This window comes from Opisthorchis viverrini, assembly GCF_000715545.1.
Source record: "Opisthorchis viverrini unplaced genomic scaffold opera_v5_3, whole genome shotgun sequence".
Taxonomy (NCBI): Eukaryota; Metazoa; Platyhelminthes; class Trematoda; order Opisthorchiida; family Opisthorchiidae; genus Opisthorchis; species Opisthorchis viverrini.
Window position 1 is genome coordinate 1,460,735 of NW_008751659.1, and position 23,838 is coordinate 1,484,572.

Consider the following 23,838-nt stretch of genomic DNA (forward strand, 5'->3'; position numbering starts at 1 on the left):
CTTTCACATTAAACTGAAAATTTGTGACAAAAGAATGAACTCCACAATCACGACTCAGTTCTTTTTGATTAACAAAACGAACTAGTACAGAGAAGAGCATGAGAGAACCATAGTTTAGGTATCCTGTCACTTACTTTTCATCGGAGGGGAAGACTTTCCAAAAATCCCAGCTCTAAAGCATCGTCCACAGGTTTTCCGGCAAAATGGAATTGCCACGATGGCATTGTCATAACACTTGTTTTTTTCAATTGCATCGCTGCAAAAGTCTCGATGAGCTTGGTCATCCCGACATCGTCTGTAGGCGTAAGCTAGACAGCAAGAGAATAGTACTCGCGTGAATGCTGCCCAAAAACCAACGGCGTTCCACACTACATAAATAATATATAACGACACAGTACTGACGTAATACATTATTAATGAGGTTGATGAAAACTCTCCGACAACCGACGACTGGCTTCGACCACCTTAAAGATCCTCAGGTGTGCCTAGTCTCCCAGTTACCGTCAAGCTTATGTTCTACCTGAGCCCAAATTGAACAGATTTCGACACGTGAGCTTCCCATAAAGACCAAACTGATACGCTAGTAAGAGTTTTTGTCCAGATATACGACGACGCATCATCTAAAATCCCGGCCGTGTGGTCTGATAAGCTCATTATTCTGTTCATTGATTGGTTTTCCAACTAAACTAATGCTCGGTGTATAGTTCGCTCAGCTTACATTAGAATGAGGGCAAGAGAGCCAAGATTCGACCGTGTCAGATATCGTTATTACGGTTTATACCCATATACACCTGCCGTAACATGTGAGGCACCCGTGTTAACTCCATCCCGCCTGCCTTCATCAGAAAGACGTGATGTATTGTCACCAAAACGGTTGACGTCTCTCTGTGAGCACTATGTAAGGCTGCTTCAATAGCGCAAACAAAATAGTGCCTGTCTTGGTTTTGCTGAGTGATTAACTCGTATGTCAAGAAGTTGCAGTCAAGTAGTGCTACGACCATGCTTTATTATTGACAAACTCGGGTGGAATACTTTTCTTCTCACGTAAAAAACCAAATTGATTGGGTCATCAAACACAGGGGACTGTCCAAACTACAGGGCTGTAGTAAATACCTTGACTATACGTAACAAAGAAGGCTGGTTACAGAAAACTCTGAAGAATAATGAAACCATGAATTTTGTGCTAATCAGTGGGTGGCAGAGTCGTAAAAAATAACGAGGCTATAGGACGGTATGCCTCAGCTTATCACGCAGAGGATTCAAATGAGGCGAAAGTAATGTTATCCTGTGGAAAACTCTTGTAATCTTATCCTTCACCTGTATCGCGCAAACTTTTTGATAAAAAATACCGCTCTTTTGACAAAAGAATACGATGTATTGGAGGCCTCTTGGTCATCGAAGTAGGGAGAGCTAACGGTGTTGGTATACGTAATTATGGGTTGTATGTGGTTGTATGTTTTTAACAACTTTATTGGAAATGCCCCTAACTTCGGCAAAGTCGGAACTCTTGGGAGGACAATGAAGTCTATACATTACCAATGCAGATGGCGTTAGTGAGTAGAGCGGGTATATGTCGTGTAAACCTACACTGCGGTGGGTTGTGTGCCTGACCTTACCGGTGAGGGCAAACATGCTTACTTTGCTAGTGAAGCAAAGACGTGTTCATGTTAACCCTCTTGAGGGTTGGGGAACACGGATTAGGCCCTACAAGATCAGGCCAAACTGGCGTTTTGATCTCCGAAATATGCACAGTTCAGCGTAGGTCGCGACAAAAATACACCAAGGACGGAATTGAGTATAAGAAAATCCTTCCAAACACAAATGAACTATATATTTTTAAAAACTAAATAAATAAAATAACTAAATGCGCCCTTAGTTTTCTTGGAGACTCATCATACAGTATTTTCTCCTTATAGAACTTTACAGGACGGACACTATTTACTGTTTACTATTCACTTGGGAAACACTGTGCTATCTCCAATTCTAATAAACTACCTGTGTCAATGACCTTGAAAACTTTGAGGTTATTCAGACTGCATGTACTCACATTCTGCAGTTTCACACCGACATCTTGCGGTCAAAAAAGCATTCCCGTTGCACTTTCGTTTCCTTTGTGTACAATTCACTAAAGGAAAAGAAATCCATTAAAGACACACATCGGAAGACAGAATAATATCCGGGAACGACAAGTCAGATGTGGCTACCTGGTAAAAGCCGTAACACGCAAATCTTAATTTTGCTGAAAACTCCTCGACAGGTTTTGCCCTTCTTGAGGCGGTCTTCGGGTTTCCGTCAAACGTATGTTCTAAATGAACCCAAATTGCCAGAAGTTGGATGGAGAGTATCAAATGATATGGGGTGAGTTCCCCGTGAAAACCGATTTGGTATGCAACTGACTATATTTGTCTAGAAGATAAAAGCGTGTTTTACGGAGAGTTTCCTGTGTGTACTTGGTCGTTTTTATGTTTCAGGATGTCCTCGTTAAAGCGACATCTATTTGGTATCGTGAGATCCGTTTATGGAGAAACAGTGAATCAGTGCATGCTGACAAATTATTTCCAAATAAATCTTTGACTGTTCCATCTCCAACTGAGGTCAAATACAGACAGCAGTTTAGAATTTTCTTTTTGGTTAAGCAGCTCAATGTACTGGCTGAATGTGAAAAAAACGGTCAATCGCCGATAACTGAATCTTGACTAAAACCGTGTTTGCAGTAGAAGCTCAACGAAACCAAGGAATGGTCATGGATAAGTCTGGTATACAGTAGCTCAACATCGGACTGCTTTGCGATGCGGAACTTGCCCGATAAATAGATCTTCAAAACGAAGTATTCTTCAAGGAACTTTCTCTTTCACCTACTCGACATTTTTCAGTCGCATTCTATTAGGATTCAACGAGTTCTCAAAATGATGGCCGCAAATCTCATTCACTGAATGGGATTGTGGGCATGTTCGAGTAGTTCATTTCCGCTTGAATTGTTCTCAGCTAACCGGATTCCAGGGTTTGCAATCGACTAGCCGGTGGCTATAGGACCGACTGAGGAGTAAACGTACAAGTAGAGCACGATAAAGTCTGCACTCGACAGGCTTCTAACTATACATCACAGTACATATGTTCCGGGAGCCAACAAACCACCTCAGAAAAGGCCTATTTTTCATTATTGATAAAAAGTCTTATCATTTTGAAAATTATGGTCATTGTCTTCTTAACAGGAGTCTGAGAACACCTTTTTGTGGAAAAATTTGACGCCGCAAAATTCCCTACATTATGTGAATAACCACACTGTAAAACTCGAAGATGCGTTTAGTTTTCCATAAACTAGGTTTTAGCATATCTTTACCCAGATTGGTCTCACTTGTTGTGTATCTGTGCGAAACAAATTTTCTTATCCCTTTACTATCAAATTTGTGTGCAACAATAGCAGTCCGAACTTACCTGCACAGTTGTATAGCCTATTAATTGCAGCTGTGTCCTCAAATGACAAGTCTTTTTCTCGTAAAGGAAACAACGGAGTGTTTTTAAGATGCTTTCGGGGTTCCCACACCGGTTTCGAACTCATGGCGAAAGACTGAAAGGGAGAGTTTTGTACATGCTAGAGGGGCAGAAAAGGTAACGACGCATGTTGGTGTGACAAGAAGCTGAAGCCCATGCACAAAGGTACTGTAGAAAAGCAAACGTCAAAGCCTGTCAATGGACAACCTTATTTCTAGACCAAGCACACTTTGGTACATAATGACGGTAAGTAAAATGAATTTTACGAAAGACATGGTCAGAAGACTGGCTAAGATCTCACTCTCGCTGTCAAAAAGTATATATTAATTATAAAAAGTGACGCATCACGGACAATTCCTTGGGTCATACACTTTCCAGGTTCACTTCATTCCTTTCTGAGATAAGCATGAATAGTTGAAATGTACTCAACCACAAATACTGATATGTGGCGTTTCCGTGTTAACATCGTTCTTGTTCCCATAGTACTTAGCGCCTAGTTAAACAACTATTCTGGCGACTCCACACCAAGGAGAAAACAACTGGGCCGATGTTTCAGTCCTCTTATGGCTGATCAGTGCATATTTCTGGCCTGGATTTGACCCCCCGCTACCCGTAATCGCGGTCACCTATTCAGGTGTGCTAATCTAGTCGCATTCAGCTCAGGCTAGTGGAGTAGTGGTTACATGATTACCTCACATGCCAAGCGCCCGGTGCTCAAATTCCAGCGTGGCCAATAATATGTAGTGATGACTAACTCTAATAAGATCAAACTTCGAAACCAGTGTTTCCACTGTTTGGTGCTAACCTAGGAGAATAAATGCCCCAGGAAAGAACGAGTGAAGTTCAGACAAGTAGAATATAAATGCGAGTTCTACAAATCCCGCTACCATTTAAAACTTACTAGGATGTCTAAAAATAATTCCGAGTAAATTATTCGTCAAAAAATGTAATCATTAGCCTGGTAGGACACTAGCAAAATAGCAGGTGGGCTGTCGCGTGTCCTAGTGCTTAGTGCTGGCGCCGATATTAGTATACATGCTCCTGTCAGCAATGAAATTGCACAAGAGCTTGGTAAGCAGTCGCCGCAGTGTTGAAAAACTGACTGATTTGCTATACAAACTAGGTGATGCGCACAAGACGATCATAGCTGCATAGTATAGGTTCTAAACACCTACAATTTTATCAGTATTGCCAGTGGTATAATAAGGTTAAGGATATTTGAGTGGCTACTTTAGATCAAAGATTTACTGACCAGTCTAACAGCGACAAACATCGTCCCAGAAGAACTGATGTCAAAGGCAGAATTTGAACATATCATGACATAACGTGATGGATGAAAAATATTAACTGGTTCTGATTTACACACGTAACTGCTTTATTTAAGGCATGTTTGCATTCTTGTCCCATTCAGTACTTCAGTGCCACTCTGTGGTACAGAAACCTCTATATGGAAAAACTCACAAACCTTCAAACTCCACAGTACGACATAGACAACGTTGAGGCCAGGAACAAAGTTTGCAGGGCACAAGTTTACGTAAACTTTGCCGTCAAACTAAACGCGATCAATAGGTTGACTGTGTTAGAATACCGCATAAAATAAGATTATGCTAGGCTACCAACACTTCCTTCCAGGTTAGGTAAATCAGTAATTGGCCGTCTGTAGTTCAGAGGCAACACTTGCTTAATTAAATAAGATTCATTCAATATCGAAGATATTGCCGAACGACATTCATGCCGTCTTCATGCGTACTTTCGAATGCGTTTCTTGTGACATGAAGATTATCAAGTCATACAAGCGACTTGGCATAATCCATCCCGTTTTTCGACTTCCTAAGAAATTGCCTAGTTTGTTGATTTGTGCTTTTGCTTGCAGACCGCAAATGCAATAACTACTTTATAAATTAGTGGCACGTTTGAGAAATAAGTGCGTTTTGTCTAAAAGGGAAGGCTGTTCATAACAATTATCCGAGGAACCGTTTAGAATTTGTCATGGAATAAGGCTTAATGAACCGTTTGGTAGATTCATGTGAGAACTTCATAAGTATGCTTCTTTAACAGTGGTATGCGACTTGCTGGTGGTAATCCCACTGTGCGACGGAAACCACCTTGCAGTCGAATAGAACTTCAGCACCAGTAGCTCTTCATGCTAGAATGTATTCTGTAGCTCTGAAATCAATTCCATGGCAGTAAGAAAGATGCCGTATTCTGGGATATTCCAGCAACACAATTCCTGAGAATCCATTTTTTAGGACTCACATTTTGATATCTCACCAACTAGTTTCGTCTATTCAAGATTTAAACGTAAGTCTTTGGGATAACGTTCATCTACTTTGTGTCTCCATAGTACATTGGTGTCACTTTTGGAGTTGAAGTTGTCTGATTTCACCTGTGTGGTCAATAAAAACAGCAACAACGCATTTGCTGAATTCTGACGAGCTTGCAGGAGAAGGTGCGTCATCTAGGTCCGCACCATTTTCAAATGACACTGTCTTGTTCATTGTTCCATTGTCTATGGTTTGGTAAAGGTTTTGGGAATAGATATTCCCCAATTCACCTTATTGTGAACATTAGATTAAGGTTTGAGTTTTATCCAGTCACAGACCAGCCGGCTCACTAAAAAGTGAGCGAAACCGCACATTATTCACACCTTTGACTGACATCTTGCATTAACTGTATGAACTCAGTTGCTATGTAGTTTTAATTTAGAGAAGGAGTGTGTGTTTTTGGAGCTCTGAGTGAAAAACGACAGATTTCCAAAACCTCACTTATACTGTATTTAGCTAATCTACTCGTCCTCTTGGATTACAGGCGGTTAGGCGACTGAAATAATAGGAGTTGAAGTAGACTCTTGAACCAATACGAAACCAAACAAAAGGTTAGAGTTTCGGGTGCGCTAGCCGCCCCCCCCCTCCCCAGTGGGCTACCTCAAATTCACAAAATAGCCGAGTTTATGCGTTTCAATTCACTGAACCCTATACAACGCAATCTGTGATTTGTTAACGTGGTTAGATTTTGACTGTAAAACGCTAACACGACCTGGAAATGTGCAAATGTGCTATAGATGAGCTAGGATTTTTCACCAGAAAGGCAAACTGCGACTGACTTACAAAGGGATCGTAAAGGGTAATCGACTGAAAGTCAAAAGTCCTGTCCCATAAATGTGTATACAAAGCTGGTTGTATGTCAAATTCTTGCTTGTAGTGCTTTGCAATGTTCTCTTCGTGCAGAACGATGTACTCATTCCGGTCAGGCCGCATGATTTCGTGAAGAAGTCCCAAAGTATGCGCCAGTTCGTGAAGAATTTGACCCACCTGTTTTGTTGAAAAGCACAAGTTAAACAGATCAGATACTATTTTTTAAAAATTCTCACATGATATCAAAACAATACAATTTAATTTATTAGAAAATAGTGGATGGAGAGCAGCTTGGGGGGTGTTGTGTAGAATATATACGATAAGTCAAACAAACACAAAATTAAGTCCCTAAGCGCTTTTTTTCTGTATAGTGTGCAGATTATTTCAAACGCATTGCTGAGCAAACTGTTACTTAATTAGATGTTAGTGTACCGATACTGCTCTCACAAAGATACTGGAACCCCTCCAGGATCTGTCGGTTTTGAGCAACGTTACTCGCCCACTATAGCCCGTTGGATTGTTGAAGTACTCGGATGCAAAATTGCTGACACCACTGTCTCGTATAGTTCCACAATTTTGTTCAATAAATGTCCAACTGTAAAAGACCCAGCTATCCTTATTTCAGGCTTTCACAAATTCGTGAAAAGTATATATCTTTGCATAAGGTGATGAAACGATGAAAACTCCGAAGAATTCGCCCGTCATTTAGCTCTTAAGGTACTCCATGTCCCAAATTTTCATCAAATATATGGCATATGTGAACACCAAATTGCATGTATATGGCAATTTGCACCCGTTTGCACCTTGTGCTGATGTTGATCAAGCTAAAATTCAACTGAAACTTACGTTTAAAACCTTGATTGCTGTATCGGATGCATTTCTGCCAAAAATGCACGGACTCCAATAATTGTTACTACCCAACCCAAGTGATCCGTCAGCCACTACATGCGAATTCAACGCTTTCACCACCCTCGGCAGATCATGACTTTTGGAGCTTTCTTACCCTTGCAATGTTCCTTCGCGTAAATGTATTACATATCCATACATATACTGGTGGCTCTGACCACAATAGCAAACCGAGAAATGCACCATTATCTCCCGTTTTGAAGACTGTATACACCGCATGAAATACACAGCATAATTCATTGCTTTGTTGAGAACTTTCACTGCTTGAAGTTGCAACAATCAGTCACGATAATTTGTCATGTTATCCTAGGTTTCTCGGTTAATCATAATGGAATTCCTTGAGCCTTGGATGAAAAACAAACCCCATGAGGAAGCCGCACAATAGTTTAAACCCAAAATGCGAGAAGTGTCAGCAAGTCTCTGACTGTTCCTTGACTCTCCCTTGTCCCCACTGACAATCGTGAGCCGTTATGATAATATTGTGAGGATTAGAACTATTCTGCGACAGTCGTGACTAATAACCCTTTCTGTCAGTTTTGTAAGCCATCATCTGCTTATGTTTGACCGCCACAAGTCACTCAATATGAAAAGGCATTTTTGTTTTCAAAATCCCGGGATACACCCAGCAGTAAATGTCTTCCAGTTGCTTCATACAAACTGAACTCAAATATCTCAAAGATATTCACGGAAAATTTATCAGCATCGGTAGAACCTTTACAAAGGTCAACACTTACCGTACGGCACAAAGAATTCAAAACAATTTCGTTTTTTCCTTCGGTCATCATGCCAAGGGTGGCGTAACAGTGCCTACAAAAGAGGGTAAGCATACCTTAACTCGCCTACAGAGAATGAGAACTGACAAAGGTCAATCAAATTCTTAAGCGGCTTTAGTTAGTCCCTTTAATGAACATGGGAATGCAACACCACATATATTCGTGAGCACTCTCGATATCGTACCGAAACGAACGCGCATGTGATTTAACTTCAAAAGGTTGCATACTAACCATGGAATATAATTTTCTTGGTTTGGCAAAACATTAGTACTCTGTTTTTAATTTTACATGTATAGCGGTTGACCTCACTATGGCTAGGTGCATTTTTTACACAAAAGTGTAGCTTAGAGCTTGGAATCAGCGCCTGGTACGTTACGCATTATCCACCTTGATCCATCTAAAACTAATCTCAAACAAGATGTCCAAGCATGCTCAACGAAAATCGACCCTATGAGTTCAGGTTCTGCAGGTTCCGAGTCAGCTGCAGTTAGCTTACTGGTGGATATTGCATTGTATTAGTCACCGGATTGGGTGCAGGACGAACAATAGGTGTGAATCGGTCCGTTCGGTGTGGAAAGAAATTGGTTGTTGGTGTGTTCGCCGAACTTGGGTTGCAAACGTTTCATCACCGATCGAGGTGACACCGTCAGTGCAGGGTTGAGTGGGGACTCACTCAACCCTCAATGTCACCTCGATTGGTGATGAAACGTTTGCAATCCAACTGCCAAGCTCGGTGAACAGACCAACAGCCAAGCAGTGCACCCGAGCTACATACATTCCACAAATGTGGATAGAAATGGTTAATTCAGGCATGCCAGAGGAGAGTACCGATCGTCAAACTAACACTGGTTTGTACAACCGTAAACCGCGAAAGCAACAAATTACTTGGTTCGCTTTGGGCAGCACAAAAAAAGTTTGCTGATATGTGGGATAAAGAGATCTGAATTGCGTCAGCAAAGGAATTCACGCAGTCAGTTTGTGATTCAAGATTACGCAAAAACGTCGGCTTAGAGTTAGCCGACAGTCAGCGTGTAACCTTCGTAACGGAATGTCTGTAAGTGTTTTTGAACAATAAACATACACGGATGTTTGAACGCACGTACCAGCACGTTTTAATCCATAACTGCTGTAGCTCTTATACTTGCGAGATATTCGAACGACGTTCAAGGTTTTGTCTTTAGGTACTTTAAAGGTAGCGAGGTAGCGGTATATATTTCGTTGTGAAAACCTAAGGCACGGCTGCAGCTTAGATGATAACACCGCTAAGGAAGACGCACAACAGATCTTCGTTATTTCTGTGTAATCGTAGTGTGTTTAACTGCAGGCACCATTGTAACTGGTCAGACGGTCGTATAAAGTTATTTTGACCCTCACGGATGGCGCAAAGATTTGATGGTTGACATCCGGGAGGTGATTGTGATCAACGTGGAGATGGCAGCTTGTCAGAATCAGATCATTATTCTGTGGTTTGAACTCTGAACCAGAAAATATGACGTTCCACTTGGTCCCAATTAGTGCAAACATATAACGGATTGAATATGTTCCGTAGGTTTGTCTGTTACGCTCTATCTTTGATCTATTGGGACCGAGATTTTGTAACCTATAACACTGACTATATAACTCCATTGTGAGAAATGATCTTAAGTCAGACGTCATCATCTGCTTCTCCTCATTAGTACAAAATGCGGACAGTACTAGACAAGTAAGCGGAGGCCAAGGTCACCAATCGGGTTTCCGACAGTTGATAAGACTGCTCAAATGTTATGTTCTTGAGGCGTTCAGAAGACAAAATAGTTAACTGTGTACAAAGCTCATTATCGAGTGCAAATTAAATATTATAGCAAATATGACTTTGCTGGCCAAGGAGCGAGCGAATTCTCTAAGAAATTTCCGGATATAAAAGCCACGGATTTCAAAATAGACCAGAGACAAGTGAGAACCTTAATCACTCGGGAGCAGATAACTTGGCGATATGTAGGCTGGAAATAATTCAAAGAAGAGCGACTGTGAGGATCAGAAAAACGATGGCTCATTCGGAGTACACGGCAGAGAATACTGCAGATGAACTTGGATGTCAACAAAACATTTCTTGGTCAAGCGCCCAACCTAGATGAAAAACGCACCCATACCACAGCCTAACGAAAGGACATATCAGAAGTGGTCGGATAGCGCAAGCCCCAGTGTGATGTTCCACCGAGCCCTGAGATGTACATACATGTGAAACTATTAGCCCAAATGCGGTATTTAGCCGACGACAGGTACATAACACGTGGTAGTTGTTGTTAGGAACGTGTGAAGAGTCTCTCTCAACAACGCCAATTTGACTAGTCTCAACAGAGATCCGAACTAGAAAGCCGGCTTTCCGTTACAGTTAAACCAAAGTTTAATTCTGGTGGGGCCAAAAATACGATAGAATACTACTATTAGTTCTTCAGTACTTTCACTTTCTCACAGATTGCTCGCATTAGGGATGGTGATGTACTGCTCAACAGACGGTGATGTGGATATCGACTCAAAATATCCCCCAGCCAGCCCTCCCTTCCCAACATTTTCAGGAGGACTTATCACCAAACTCCTTGGGTCGTAAAAAAAGGATGAAAATTTTTACAAACCTACATACCCCGTTCTACTTAAACTGGTTCTTACATGCGTTCCGTGAGAACCATGTGAGTCACTAGCGGATTTAAACCCTCCAGTTCCATTTTCAAACGTCCGCATGTAGGAAACTACAATGAAGTGTTTCTAAATATGAACACGTGTGGCATACTGGTGTAGCTGTGTACACTACTGATGAAGCATGCGAGTAGCCTATGACCTAGTGCCTAGGCTTTGCCCCCGCAGCTGATTGAAGGTGAAGTTTATTACGGAACTTCTGGTATCCCTTTGCAGCGTTCGTATGGTACTGCACATCGGTCATTGAGTGTCCAGGAAAATCCAACGCAATGCGTGATAATGTTCAGTTTTTAAAAAAATGTGCATATGAGATGTTTACTTTTGTGTCGAATGGCTCGTAATTGCTAAGTTAGTGTTTCTTATAATAACTTCGGATCGAAGGGCTTTCCTGGTTCTATTGGTAGCCGGGATAATGTGACAGCTTCGGTCTTCAATCAGGGTTTACTGGTGCAAACAAAATTCCTTTGACTCACTTGTCGTTCCTCCAAGATATCTCAACATATGGTGACCTTTTCCTGTTTGAACCCTCTTCAATCTGCTCAAATTTGACACACGTCTCCTGTTCTATGGTATCCATTGCTTTCTGAATCAATATCTTATCGATCTCTGTAACAAGGGAGAAAAGCAAACAACTTCATTCAGTCATCTGTTGTAGGATTACCAGTTTTTTGCTGTGGTTAAATCGTACTTATGTCAGACAAACGAGGTTAAAGGACAAGCAGTCAGACTGAGATAAATTTAATAATAAAAGCTTACTTGTGTAATACCTTAGTTTTAAATACTGTAAAGAATTCAAGGAACACTGGTTTTTTCCTAAAAAGTTCGCCCAAAGTGACCAAAGAAATGTGGAGTCGTCGTAGAAGCAATATCCGATCAGAAGTAGTGTTTTTAAAGAATCCATCTCTATTGGACACGAGGGTCAAACTGGGTCTACAATAGCTGAACTCTTGTATTAAGAGATTGTTTCTGATATACGTTACATACTCTTCAACTGAAAGTCATGCACCCTTCGCTGTATCTCTGATAAAGGATTTTTCCAAAATTCAAACGAAATCAGTTTGTTCTCACCTGAACAGATGACCATTCGAGTTGTAATGTAGTTACATACCCCGTTCTACTTAAACTGGTTCTTACATGCGTTCCGTGAGAACCATGTGAGTCACTAGCGGATTTAAACCCTCCAGTTCCATTTTCAAACGTCCGCATGTAGGAAACTACAATGAAGTGTTTCTAAATATGAACACGTGTGGCATACTGGTGTAGCTGTGTACACTACTGATGAAGCATGCGAGTAGCCTATGACCTAGTGCCTAGGCTCTGCCCCCGCAGCTGATTGAAGGTGAAGTTTATTACGGAACTTCTGGTATCCCTTTGCAGCGTTCGTATGGTACTGCACATCGGTCATTGAGTGTCCAGGAAAATCCAACGCAATGCGTGATAATGTTCAGTTTTTAAAAAAATGTGCATATGAGATGTTTACTTTTGTGTCGAATGGCTCGTAATTGCTAAGTTAGTGTTTCTTATAATAACTTCGGATCGAAGGGCTTTCCTGGTTCTATTGGTAGCCGGGATAATGTGACAGCTTCGGTCTTCAATCAGGGTTTACTGGTGCAAACAAAATTCCTTTGACTCACTTGTCGTTCCTCCAAGATATCTCAACATATGGTGACCTTTTCCTGTTTGAACCCTCTTCAATCTGCTCAAATTTGACACACGTCTCCTGTTCTATGGTATCCATTGCTTTCTGAATCAATATCTTATCGATCTCTGTAACAAGGGAGAAAAGCAAACAACTTCATTCAGTCATCTGTTGTAGGATTACCAGTTTTTTGCTGTGGTTAAATCGTACTTATGTCAGACAAACGAGGTTAAAGGACAAGCAGTCAGACTGAGATAAATTTAATAATAAAAGCTTACTTGTGTAATACCTTAGTTTTAAATACTGTAAAGAATTCAAGGAACACTGGTTTTTTCCTAAAAAGTTCGCCCAAAGTGACCAAAGAAATGTGGAGTCGTCGTAGAAGCAATATCCGATCAGAAGTAGTGTTTTTAAAGAATCCATCTCTATTGGACACGAGGGTCAAACTGGGTCTACAATAGCTGAACTCTTGTATTAAGAGATTGTTTCTGATATACGTTACATACTCTTCAACTGAAAGTCATGCACCCTTCGCTGTATCTCTGATAAAGGATTTTTCCAAAATTCAAACGAAATCAGTTTGTTCTCACCTGAACAGATGACCATTCGAGTTGTAATGTAGTTGAAAAAAGCTTCGAAAAGATACGGATTTGCACAACCTAGACAGAGAGACTGGTGTTACGCAGTAGTCTGAATATGTCGACTGACGGTTCTCTTAACATCAACATCCAAATCACCAGGAGAATGGATGAACACGGGATCTGCGTTTAAAAATATCTCAACCATATGTCAAAAACGTGAATTTGTACGAATAAGCCTATCCGTACAGAGACACGGAATAACAGGTTTGTTCGTGTTGCTCAAAAGTATGCATCGTGCCTGCTGCGAGTGTCCAGGACCACAAACGCACCACACCAAACGGAGTTAATGTATTCATTAGCCTCTTATGACAACAACTTTGAAACAAATGTGCTTTACAGGGTTGTTCCAGTTCAAAAAAGTTATACTTAAATATCAAGATTGATCAGCTAAATATGTCATGTTCTAAGGTCTTCTCTTCTAAAGAAAGTGGAAATAAAAATATATACCCCACACTATTTTCGAAAAAGTTTGATAACAATCAGTAGATTTTTTGCTGGGCAACATATGCTTTTGACACTCGTCAGGCCAAGAGAAACAATCTTTAGAAAGTCAGGCAACAACTCGCCAATGGACCCTATTGACAAATCACCGGTATCAGTGTTCTTCAATAATGATTAAGAGTAAGGTTGAAGTTGGTAGATATGTAAGATCCATAAGAAACTCTTTAGGGCAGGGTAAATGGCGTAGGTTGTACCCGAAGTGTACGATTCAACCACAAATCCACGGACTGCCAAGAATCCACAAGTTAGATATTTCTGTAAGATCAATGGTGGATGATATGGGCTCGCCATCACATGAACCGTCCAGATTCTTAGCTGGTATACCAAAAGCCCTCAGGGGGGATCAGGAATCTTCATTAGGAATTGGTACGACTTTTCCAATAATGTCGCAGGGGTTCCTTTGGTGATGGACAAAGTCCCCGTGAGTTTTGACGTAGTCTCAATGTACACAAACGTCCCTAGTGCGGATGCTTTGGAGTTAACTGGCAGACACGGAAATTGAGGAATGGGCACAGCTCTCTGTGGATGAAATATCTGACCGCATAAGAGTGTGTTTGAATCTCGATCAGTTTTTTGACATAAGTGTTTGCTCACAAGAACAAAGTCTTGCAAGGGGGTCTCAAATAACCCCAGTTTGAGCCAATATTTATATGGAAGGTTTCGATTAAATGGCCTTGGCCGGATACCATTGTCCACCGAAAGCTTTTGGCGTTATGTTAGCGATACCTTTGTTTTAATCAAACGTGCTGATGCGGACGACTTCCACGACTATCTCAGTAGTTTAAATCATCACATCAAGTTTAGCATGGAGGTAGAGTCCACCTTCTGCACTGCATAACACAACAGTTCTGGAAAATTAAAAACTACTATCTACCAGAAACCACCAGACACAGGAACCATCTTAAACTACTTATCAGCACACCCAAAGTCCGTGTACGCTGGAACTGTAAAATCGACGTTTAGCCGAGTCAGAACGTTGTGCAAAGAAGGGATCGACCGAAGAGCGGCTCAAAGCGAAAGTGCCAACAGATTTCAGGAAATGAGATACCCAGTGAGTTTGATTGAGCGGCAATCAAGATATTGGCTTCGTTACCTAGACCCAGTAAGGAATGGATTGGCACAGCAGTCATTTCATATAAAGCAGGAACATCAGAGGTTATTTAAAGACTGCTGCCAACAATCAAGTAATTTTTCAGAAGGACAAAACGCTACGTTCAGTTTTGGTGCAGTTGAAAGATTTCCTTTATGTTGAAAGGACTAGGGGCTTCGTGAGCAAAGTCAACTGCAACGACTCCATTAAGATATATATAGGACAGCTTTTCGGGGAATTGTACATCAGAAGTGGTGGGAATGGAAGGAGGATGAACCAACCACCAAGAAATGTGAAAGAGTACCAAGTGTTGATCAAAGACTCAGCGATAGCGGTACGCGGCTTATAGCCGAGGCGATGCAAAATACCAAGCATCACAGCGTGAATGGACCTGAGGCTGTGGAACTAACAAGCGTATGGAAAGCGATCTCAGATTAGCCGAGTTCTGACGTGACTGTAGGGTTTTCAATGCATATAGAATTATTAGCATAAACAGGGGTGGAAATCTTGGCCCCACCAATGTTCACAGAATCCATCTTCATTATACAAATATCATAGAACCAGCTCAATAAAGCAGACGGATGAGTGCAAACGACGTTCAAGAGGGATCATCACTTGAAACGAACCGGAAGAACTAGATCCTAGGCTGGACCCAAATCCATGCAGGTTACCCAATCGACTTACCACACTGTGACACCCTAGCACACAAAATCCCTTGGCGGATACCTATAAGAGATTTAGTTTGACTTAGCTAACTGGTTCTCCTTCCGCTTTTGACCAAACTCGTAACCTAGTCACTTGGCGTGACGAAGCCTTTGTGTCAAAAGCCTTTGTGTCAAAGCAAAATTTTGCCTAGCAATAAACCTACCGATTGTTACCAAACTCTCCCAAAAAATTATTACTACTCAGTCGGCTCCAACCGTTTTTCAACTGACAGAATATATCCCACACTATCTAAGAAGCACCCCAATAGGATTAATTAACCATGGATAATAAAGGAACTAGAACTACGTGAAATTATGGTTCCAACATTCAACAGACGTAGATGCTTTGAGGCTTGTAATGCATCAGAGAATTCAGAAAATTCAACCCTCAAAGTAGATTTATTTTGCTCTCCGTATCGCATGATTGTCGGTCAATCGCAAATATGGGACCGCGAAATTGTATCTCACACCACACAAGCCTGTGACCTATGACGTTTTGAGTACCTGCAAATATAAGCTTGTTATACTATGTAACAAAGTGGTGACTGCCTTCGTGTTCTACTGGGGAGGCAGCATCTGCAAAACAATTTTTCCACTGTTGTGTTTTATTCCAAGACTTGTGTTCAATTTTGTTTCCCAACAAACAGATAGATTCGCCGTGTTTCTGATGTCTCCGAAATTTATATGTGCCAAAGCTTGAATCATTTACACAGATAAATTAAATGGACTTGACAGGCAAACGTATATCGGGATTTAAAACAATCCGTGAAAGCTGAATGAATTTGAAATCACACCACTTTTATATACAGTAGCAATTTTATTTGGTTCTTGATTCAAGAAGAATGAACGTAACAAAAACCGTCTCGCCCGTTCAGGAATGCTCCAGGGTTTCTTAGAGGCGATAATTCAGAATGCTGTTGGCAGAACACGCCACTCACAATGTGGCGTCATCTCAGATTAAAAAATGATTTGCGCTTTTTAAAAATCGCAGTTTCCAGTTTCACGGGATTCAACCGCAGCGTTGTTCCACAGAGCATTGCACTCAGTTTTGGATGCGTGGTGTTATCGCACAATGGCATTCTTGCAATCAATAATCCAGGCATGGTATCCCATTTCTTATTTTTTCGTAAAGAAGAAATATTTACTGTCTCATGCAGTAAAGGGACTAGGTTGGATGTCTTGCCATTTTGCTAACACTGATTTGCTTGGGTATAACATTTACGAATGCATGTCATAACAAAAGCCGGTGCATACCAGATACGCCAAGTTTTATACCGCATCATGGTGCAGGCAACTAAGGCCATCGCCGGTTTGAACTTTCCGGCACCTTATCAAAACAAATGTCAGGTTATTGCGCAGTACTTTGCATCCACCTTCACTAGACATGGAATTTCTCAAAGTGTGCACTTATTTCATCCGAACCACAAATGTTAAAGAACACACCAGTGTGGTTATTCATGAATATTCGGATATAAATTTGCAACAGTGGTTGTGAAACAGGGTTTTGAAACAACCCAATAGGCTGTTTTTTCTTGAACAACATCAGCCAAAGTTCATCGGAATAAAAGCTAAATGAAAGTAACGCAGTCTTTTCACTTGGACGCTGACCTCAGTCCTCGATACAGATATGTCATTCTTAAACTCAGAACCATATTTTACTTGCATTGTTTCCCAAGCCAGATCACAATCATAACATGCCTGAAGTACAGGTCGAAGTAAAACTGCCTCACTATTTCCAGGACTTCTAGGTGCCAGCGGTAGTGCATTCCGGCTGCCTTGCGTCCCGGTGTCGGCTCTCAATCAAACTACAGTTTCAAGTAGACAAACAATTTTGAAGTTAGCAACAGATGACAGGTAAAAACGATGTCACATTTTAAGTGTCAAGTTTCGAATGGAATTATTTCTAAAGAGAAAAAAGGTTTTCAACTGGCAACCAACATGAAACCTAGAAAAATATATTGATATAAACTGTTAATCTGTCACGGTTATGCTGCCCTCCCAAACCTTCTGATCACAAAAACGTAGTGAATTGATGTATATTCATCTTTCTCAGCCGCGCTTTACCTTCCAACACAAAATTTGCGATCGTTATGACAGGAAAACGGACGTAGTGAAAAGGACGGTTTTGCCAAATTATACTGTCTCTTGGTATTATTCAAGACACAGTCAGTTCAACGTACAGAACAATTCATACTGATCCCTATGAAAAGAAAATTGATGCGTCATGAAAGTTAACCAAGTTTTGTTTGTATGTCTTAACCGTTTACAGCCGTACCCGGACAAACGGTTTTCGGAAGTGCAATGAAACTTCAGCAAACACATGCCTTCGCAGAATGCTATACTTGTGCTATAAAAATTGCTCCATAATCAACATAAAACATCCACAGAAAGCAACTATGCACGATTTAAGTGTGTCTTTTGCCAAGGCTCAAGTTTGTTCTGTATGAAAGTAATTTAGAGTCCGCCCGCCTCGTTGACAGTTATCTGAGATGAAGGGCATAAAAGCCGTATAGGTAAAGGGGACTATGCACGATTTAAGTGTGTCTTTTGCCAAGGCTCAAGTTTGTTCTGTATGAAAGTAATTTAGAGTCCCCCCCGCCTGTTTACAGTTATCTGAGATGAAGTGCATAAAAGCCGGATAGGTAAAGGGGAATTTTCTGTTTGAAATACAGTTGACTAATTCGTCGCTAATAATCTGAGCAACGCAACTAACTAGGCAAGCGAATAAGGCTGACGACATCTGAATATCCACCAAGTCTCGAAGGGGCATCAAAATCCCGACCCGTTTGGTAAGTAACAACCACGATATTCTTCTATCTTTCGGCGTTGCAATTAAGTACAAAAGTGGAAGTGAGTGTGATACTGTCTTTACTTAATAATAGGCAACGTGAATCCAGTCCTCGACTCAGGTAACTTTATTTTGAAAAGAATATGCCTTTGAAATCGAGATAGTGGAAAGTGAATCTGCTGCTCGCCACCTGTAAGGCATAAATCCAAACGCCGATGCTTAACACTCACGTAGTTGGTCGGATCTGTGTATTGATTTCGTTCCAAACTGTGGTCCCGCTTCAGTTTATGACGCAAATATTTTTAGCCGCTAACCTTTAGTTTTCTTAGTTGAAAGTATTTTAGGTACCGCATACGCCGTTGATTGGATGTAAAAGTTCTTGTTCAGTTAATGAAGTTGAATAAATCCCATATATGCATAAGAACTGATGCGAAAAAACTTATAAGGGTACAAATGGATCTACCGTTTTTTATTGTGTTTAACTAAGTGTTCACTCTAAAAGTTATCGCCGGGTTCAGTGAGACTGTCGAACGTGATATCGAAGTCTTCTCTCTGCATATGAATTCGATGGTAGTTGATATGTATTGAACTCAGTTTTTTTCTGTAAAAAAATTGGTTTGCAGCCGTTCGATGACAGAATATGACGAGAGTTAATGGTTCGTCGTATATAGCATTTAGTTATTTGCACGCCTTACAAAGCATCATTAGGAGAACACGCACCATTAAGCAATGGACTAGGCATGTGTGGGTGGTTTTCGGAATGATGGAACAACATATGGATAAGCGGTAAATATCAGGTGCGCTCAGCAGTGCAGAGACTGATTGTTTGGATCCAAAATTTTCCAGAGCGGAAAACGTGCTGTATGGTTTTATTCCTGATTGTCTGCATGGAGATGAGATTTTTTGGGATCTCGTGAAAAATGCACTTGAGCCAAATCCCTGAGTCAGATCAAGAGTAACCTGTTGCAAGGTGAAACTTGTGCTCTAGTCGTTCAGATTGTTAATAACGAGACTCTAATGAGAAAAACAGCACTCTGGTTACTGAAGGTATATGATCAGTTTATTTAACTTACCAGAAAATGCATCTTCGCTTTCACTTGAATTGGCCGAATGAGTCTTAATAATGTATGGAACGACACCGTTTGGCCATGTTTTGACATGTTTGAGTGCCAGAGAACGCTTCTGACGAAGCGTGCGCGCTTCGCATCTGGACGTGACGACTGTCAGAAGGAGCAGCACGATTATCCACAAAGAACGTCGACATGCAGTCATTGCTGAAGACATGAAATGGAACAAAGTTTGTCTGTTCAGAATAATTCTGTTTCTCCAGCATTAACATTCCTTTTGTAGGCAGATTGATCGATGTTTTTCTATGGTAGATGGCCGGTAAATTTTGATTGGTTGCTCCTAGGCGCAGTAGCATTATCTGATTGGGATTAAACTGATTCGTTTCCTCTTGAAGTTTCGCGTTGATGAACTTCTCGCTAAATAAATTGGAGTGCTTTTTTGGCCGTCTCCTCACTATGGTAGCCGCTTTCCATCAACTCTGTTGAGTCCTGATTGAGTTACTAATGGAACGATTTGGAAACTGTAAAGTTAAACTGGGGAGCACAGGCTGTTCTTTAGCAAAAAAAAATTGGTAAACGAGAAGACAGTCGTGATATCAGTGACTGCTACACTCACAAAACTATTTACACTAGAAATTGTCGTTGATCAGTCCAACCACTGTCCACTTTGTTTACGGCTTAGATCACACTTATTCTTAACCCTATACATTCTCGTGCAAATACTCAGCGAAGAAACTTTCAAATGAAAAAAATGCGGTTCGTAGTGATCATAAACAATTCGTTAGATTAGCTGTTTTTTCGGCTAATTAGGAGTAAGCTCTAAAAACTATTTCTATGAAGATGACTTCACAGAGTGACTGTACATGATGATTCTTCTTGGCGCTTGTTCTCATAGATTATGCAAACTACCCAAGCATAGTTACTTTTGGAACCCGTCTCATTATTTCCATAAGAGTAGCATGCTTCTTCAGGGCTTAAGAACACCTTTCCTGCGGAGACAACCTGGGACAAATAAGTCAGTCATACATTCAACATTATCCGTGGCATTGCATTATGAATTAATCTCCCGCCAAACATCATCAGTTCAATTTTTAGGGGGCGTAGAAATTATAAAAAATCACCAAATACTACTAAAAGAGATGAATTGGATTTGTCAAGTCGTAACATTCGGAGTTGCTCTGTCCTACGGATTATCTTGCAACTATTGAACATTGTCCCGTCTCCGGTACGAGACGTTGGGGAGAGTGAAAAATCCAGATCCTTAAAAGCATATACATTCACCACAATTTACAGTTCTATATTAACCGGACAGGTTTGCGCATGTCACCCACTGTCATAATTTTCACAATATTACAGAGTGAAAAAAACTGCCAATAAGTCAACATACTGGTGGAGTGTATGTGGCTGCCACATTTTGCAAAAGATCTGTTTGTCAAAAAGGGCACTACCCGAACTGTTCCGCATTCTATACTGAAATATAACCATTTGAAATCTTGAAGTTGAACTATCAAACAATGCGCCATATAAATCTATCTCTTTTCAGTTTTGATGTCGATGAAAGCGTCATCTTAATGGCTGATCTGGTCTCTGTTCTTTTGAAATTGGACGCCCTGGTAACTCAGCCGACTAGGCATATGAGTCGACCCGTACGAACCAGAGCCAATGAACGCCACCAAACTACCAATATTATGAGCTCAGTCTCTGGTGACGGAGCTATCCAAAGTAAATTTGGCTAAGTCTTAGAAGCTCCGAGAAAAGCCATTTCTCATAGCAGAATACAATCAACCTGTAGAGTGAACAACCCACCTGTTTCCTAATATTTCCGAAGATCAAACGTTTGCTACCAGCACATGACGGGCGAACAGAGACAAAGCATTCTTAGTTTCCTTCTCAACGTTGTCAATAAATTTTGCTCAAAAATAATAAACTTTCAAAAACTTACCCTAACTCAGCGTTTTATTTTTTTATAAAACCTACCAGAATGAGTGATTTTCTAGGGATCTTTTGCATTCGGATAAGATGGAACTTTACATCACTCCAATGATGTCAGATTGCTATGTTTCTGAAGAAGAAGCTTAAAAACGCCACAGATATTCTAACCTTTATACATAAAATGTATCTATATTTGTCCAAGGGAGACAGGTTCAAAGTGAACAGGCCAAGAAGCACAATCTGCAACCCCTGGAAAAGTGCGTTTTTTTATTTCGAAAGCAGAATAACCGGCACTGTGTTTCTTTTTCCAAAATTAGAATACACAATAATCCTGCGTTCCTTTAATGTCGGAACAACTTTCATTCTTTTTTACTTGCAGGCAGCAATTACATACAGCAGACAGCCTGTAAGTTAATTCATTCGTTAGTTTCCGTAACATTCTAAAAATTATATACATGTATATACATAATGACAAGGGCAAACTAGTTACCTTATGAGCTCTCTCTCACAGTACTGAAAATGTTTTCTAGTATGATGCCATAAAACATCGATTTAAGGTCCAAACTAGAATATTTTCCGAGAACCGGAAATTTGTCAGTGGAAAAACGAACATTTCAAAAGATACGAATTAGACCTTTTTAAACTTTGTAGTCACATGTTTAGATAAACCTTCTTTTCAAAAACTCTCCTCGAGCCCACTTAAAGTACAGAAGCATGCCAACTATCCTACGACCTCAAACAGAACGATTGTGAGTTTTTGTCTGTTTAGGTACACGATGTCTTGGCAGTATTGCCATATGTAGATCGACGCATAAGCTCTGGCTCACTTGCATAAATACTGTTTGAAAGGTCACTTACCATCCCTGCATGCCACTGACAGCTTGAATAACTCCGTATTCGGGGCAACCAGTGATGAAAGTTTACTGACGGACTGTTATCACACATATTTCTGTTCATAAGAAACACTAGGTATTTATTGACATTCCAGAATCGACACCTCCGAAAGTTAGTTCGATCCGTCAGGTTTGTTGGTTTATATTAGTTTTTGCATTTGCATGCACGTGGTAACCTCCTGCGTCTATTTGATAAATCTCCAGTTTGACTGGTTGTTATGTCCAAATCTACGTCAGGAAATCTAAATTACTGCATCAAAGCAGTTCAGGTAAGCGTTACTCACAAATGCCACTGAGAAGTGATGTTACCGTTCAAAAGGTGAACAGTACTTTTTAAGGTTACTTGGAAAAATCCAATTATATTCACAGGACGTTCACCAATTCTGGACTAATTCGATTGCTTTTGGGAATCAATGAGCTGACAGCTATGACTTTCTTACTATGTATCAAAAAAGAGAAGCCGGATTTGTGTGGCAGGATTTAATGAATTACGTTTTGGGTTTGGCATCAATCGACGCATTCGCAAGTGTCAAGGTTTCATGAGTATGGAATCTTGGACGTCGAAAAATGAGACCAAAATGATTCGGTATCTTCAAAAAATTATTAAATTGTGTGGACCATGAAAACATCCACTTATAAATTGTAGCAAAAATATTACAGCTGACTAAGCCTGGCTATATATGATATTTGAATCTCAGTTCTTAGAAGCGTAACATGTTTCGAGAGTTTGACTGTCAGTGGTGAAGCAAAACGCAGAGACAGCATTAAACATGTTTTAGTGACACTGATAGTCAGATTTGACTACGCTGTGGGTTGGACCCACAGTATAAGAGAAAATCAGGAGTTTTGAATTTAATGAGAGTAAAATGTCACCATTAACACTTCGCGACTAGCAAGATGTTGGTTGGTGTTTTTTGCAAGTAGATATTTTTGGGCAGTTTTGTTTTATAGAAAAATAAAACGTTTGCCATACTGAAAGGACTTCTTGCTTATGGTGAAAAGTGCCAGTGCAGTTGTTCGCAGAGTAGCATGCTCTTTTTAGTGCTCTTCCGGGGATCTTTATTACAGATTATTATAAACTCTAGAATCATGGACATATTACCTTCTAGGACCATCAGGGAAAATGTAGATTAAATCTAAGTGTTCCAGAAACAGTTTATTTCATCGCGCTTTTATGATTACAAAAAGCACCTCTACAAAAGAATTCATTTTGTAAGTCCGTCTTCCCTCGTTCTCTCCAGTCATTGTATTTTTCAATATAATCGGTCTTTTCACTATTTGCAGTTAATAACAATGTCACTTCCCGCGCCAATTTCTAAGGTGTATCATTCCTCTGAAAGTCGAGAAAGATCTTTACTTGTTGTCTCTAGGTCGTTGAGTAAATTGTCTTTTTTATGGGCGCAGCTGGTACGCGGCAATTCAGTTTATATCAAAACGTAGCATCTAAGTAACGAAACGCACTCGTTCGATAACCAATTTAGTTTTTCTGGCGACTCATCTCCAACCCAGCTGGATCTCTCGTTTGTGAATTTTTTAAACTTAACAGCATACAATATGAGGAAATTACAAAACCCTTTGGAATTCTGTGCCAATGATGCTGTAAGG

General features: G+C 40.5%; 1 protein-coding gene across 1 annotated transcript in view; it reads right to left on the minus strand.

Annotated features, from left to right (window-relative positions):
• The window catches only part of T265_00313 (hypothetical protein), a gene marked incomplete at both ends in the record, with an annotated part of 31,078 nt that extends 8,838 nt beyond the window's left edge, over positions 1-22,240 (minus strand). The window contains 8 exons of the mRNA XM_009164058.1: positions 135-308; positions 2,048-2,125; positions 3,436-3,568; positions 6,600-6,803; positions 8,267-8,339; positions 12,613-12,745; positions 19,415-19,615; positions 22,199-22,240. Of these exons, the coding sequence (XP_009162322.1) occupies positions 135-308; positions 2,048-2,125; positions 3,436-3,568; positions 6,600-6,803; positions 8,267-8,339; positions 12,613-12,745; positions 19,415-19,613 (994 nt within the window). The remainder of the gene's footprint in view (positions 1-134; positions 309-2,047; positions 2,126-3,435; positions 3,569-6,599; positions 6,804-8,266; positions 8,340-12,612; positions 12,746-19,414; positions 19,616-22,198) is intronic.
• Between the last annotated feature and the right edge of the window lie 1,598 nt (positions 22,241-23,838).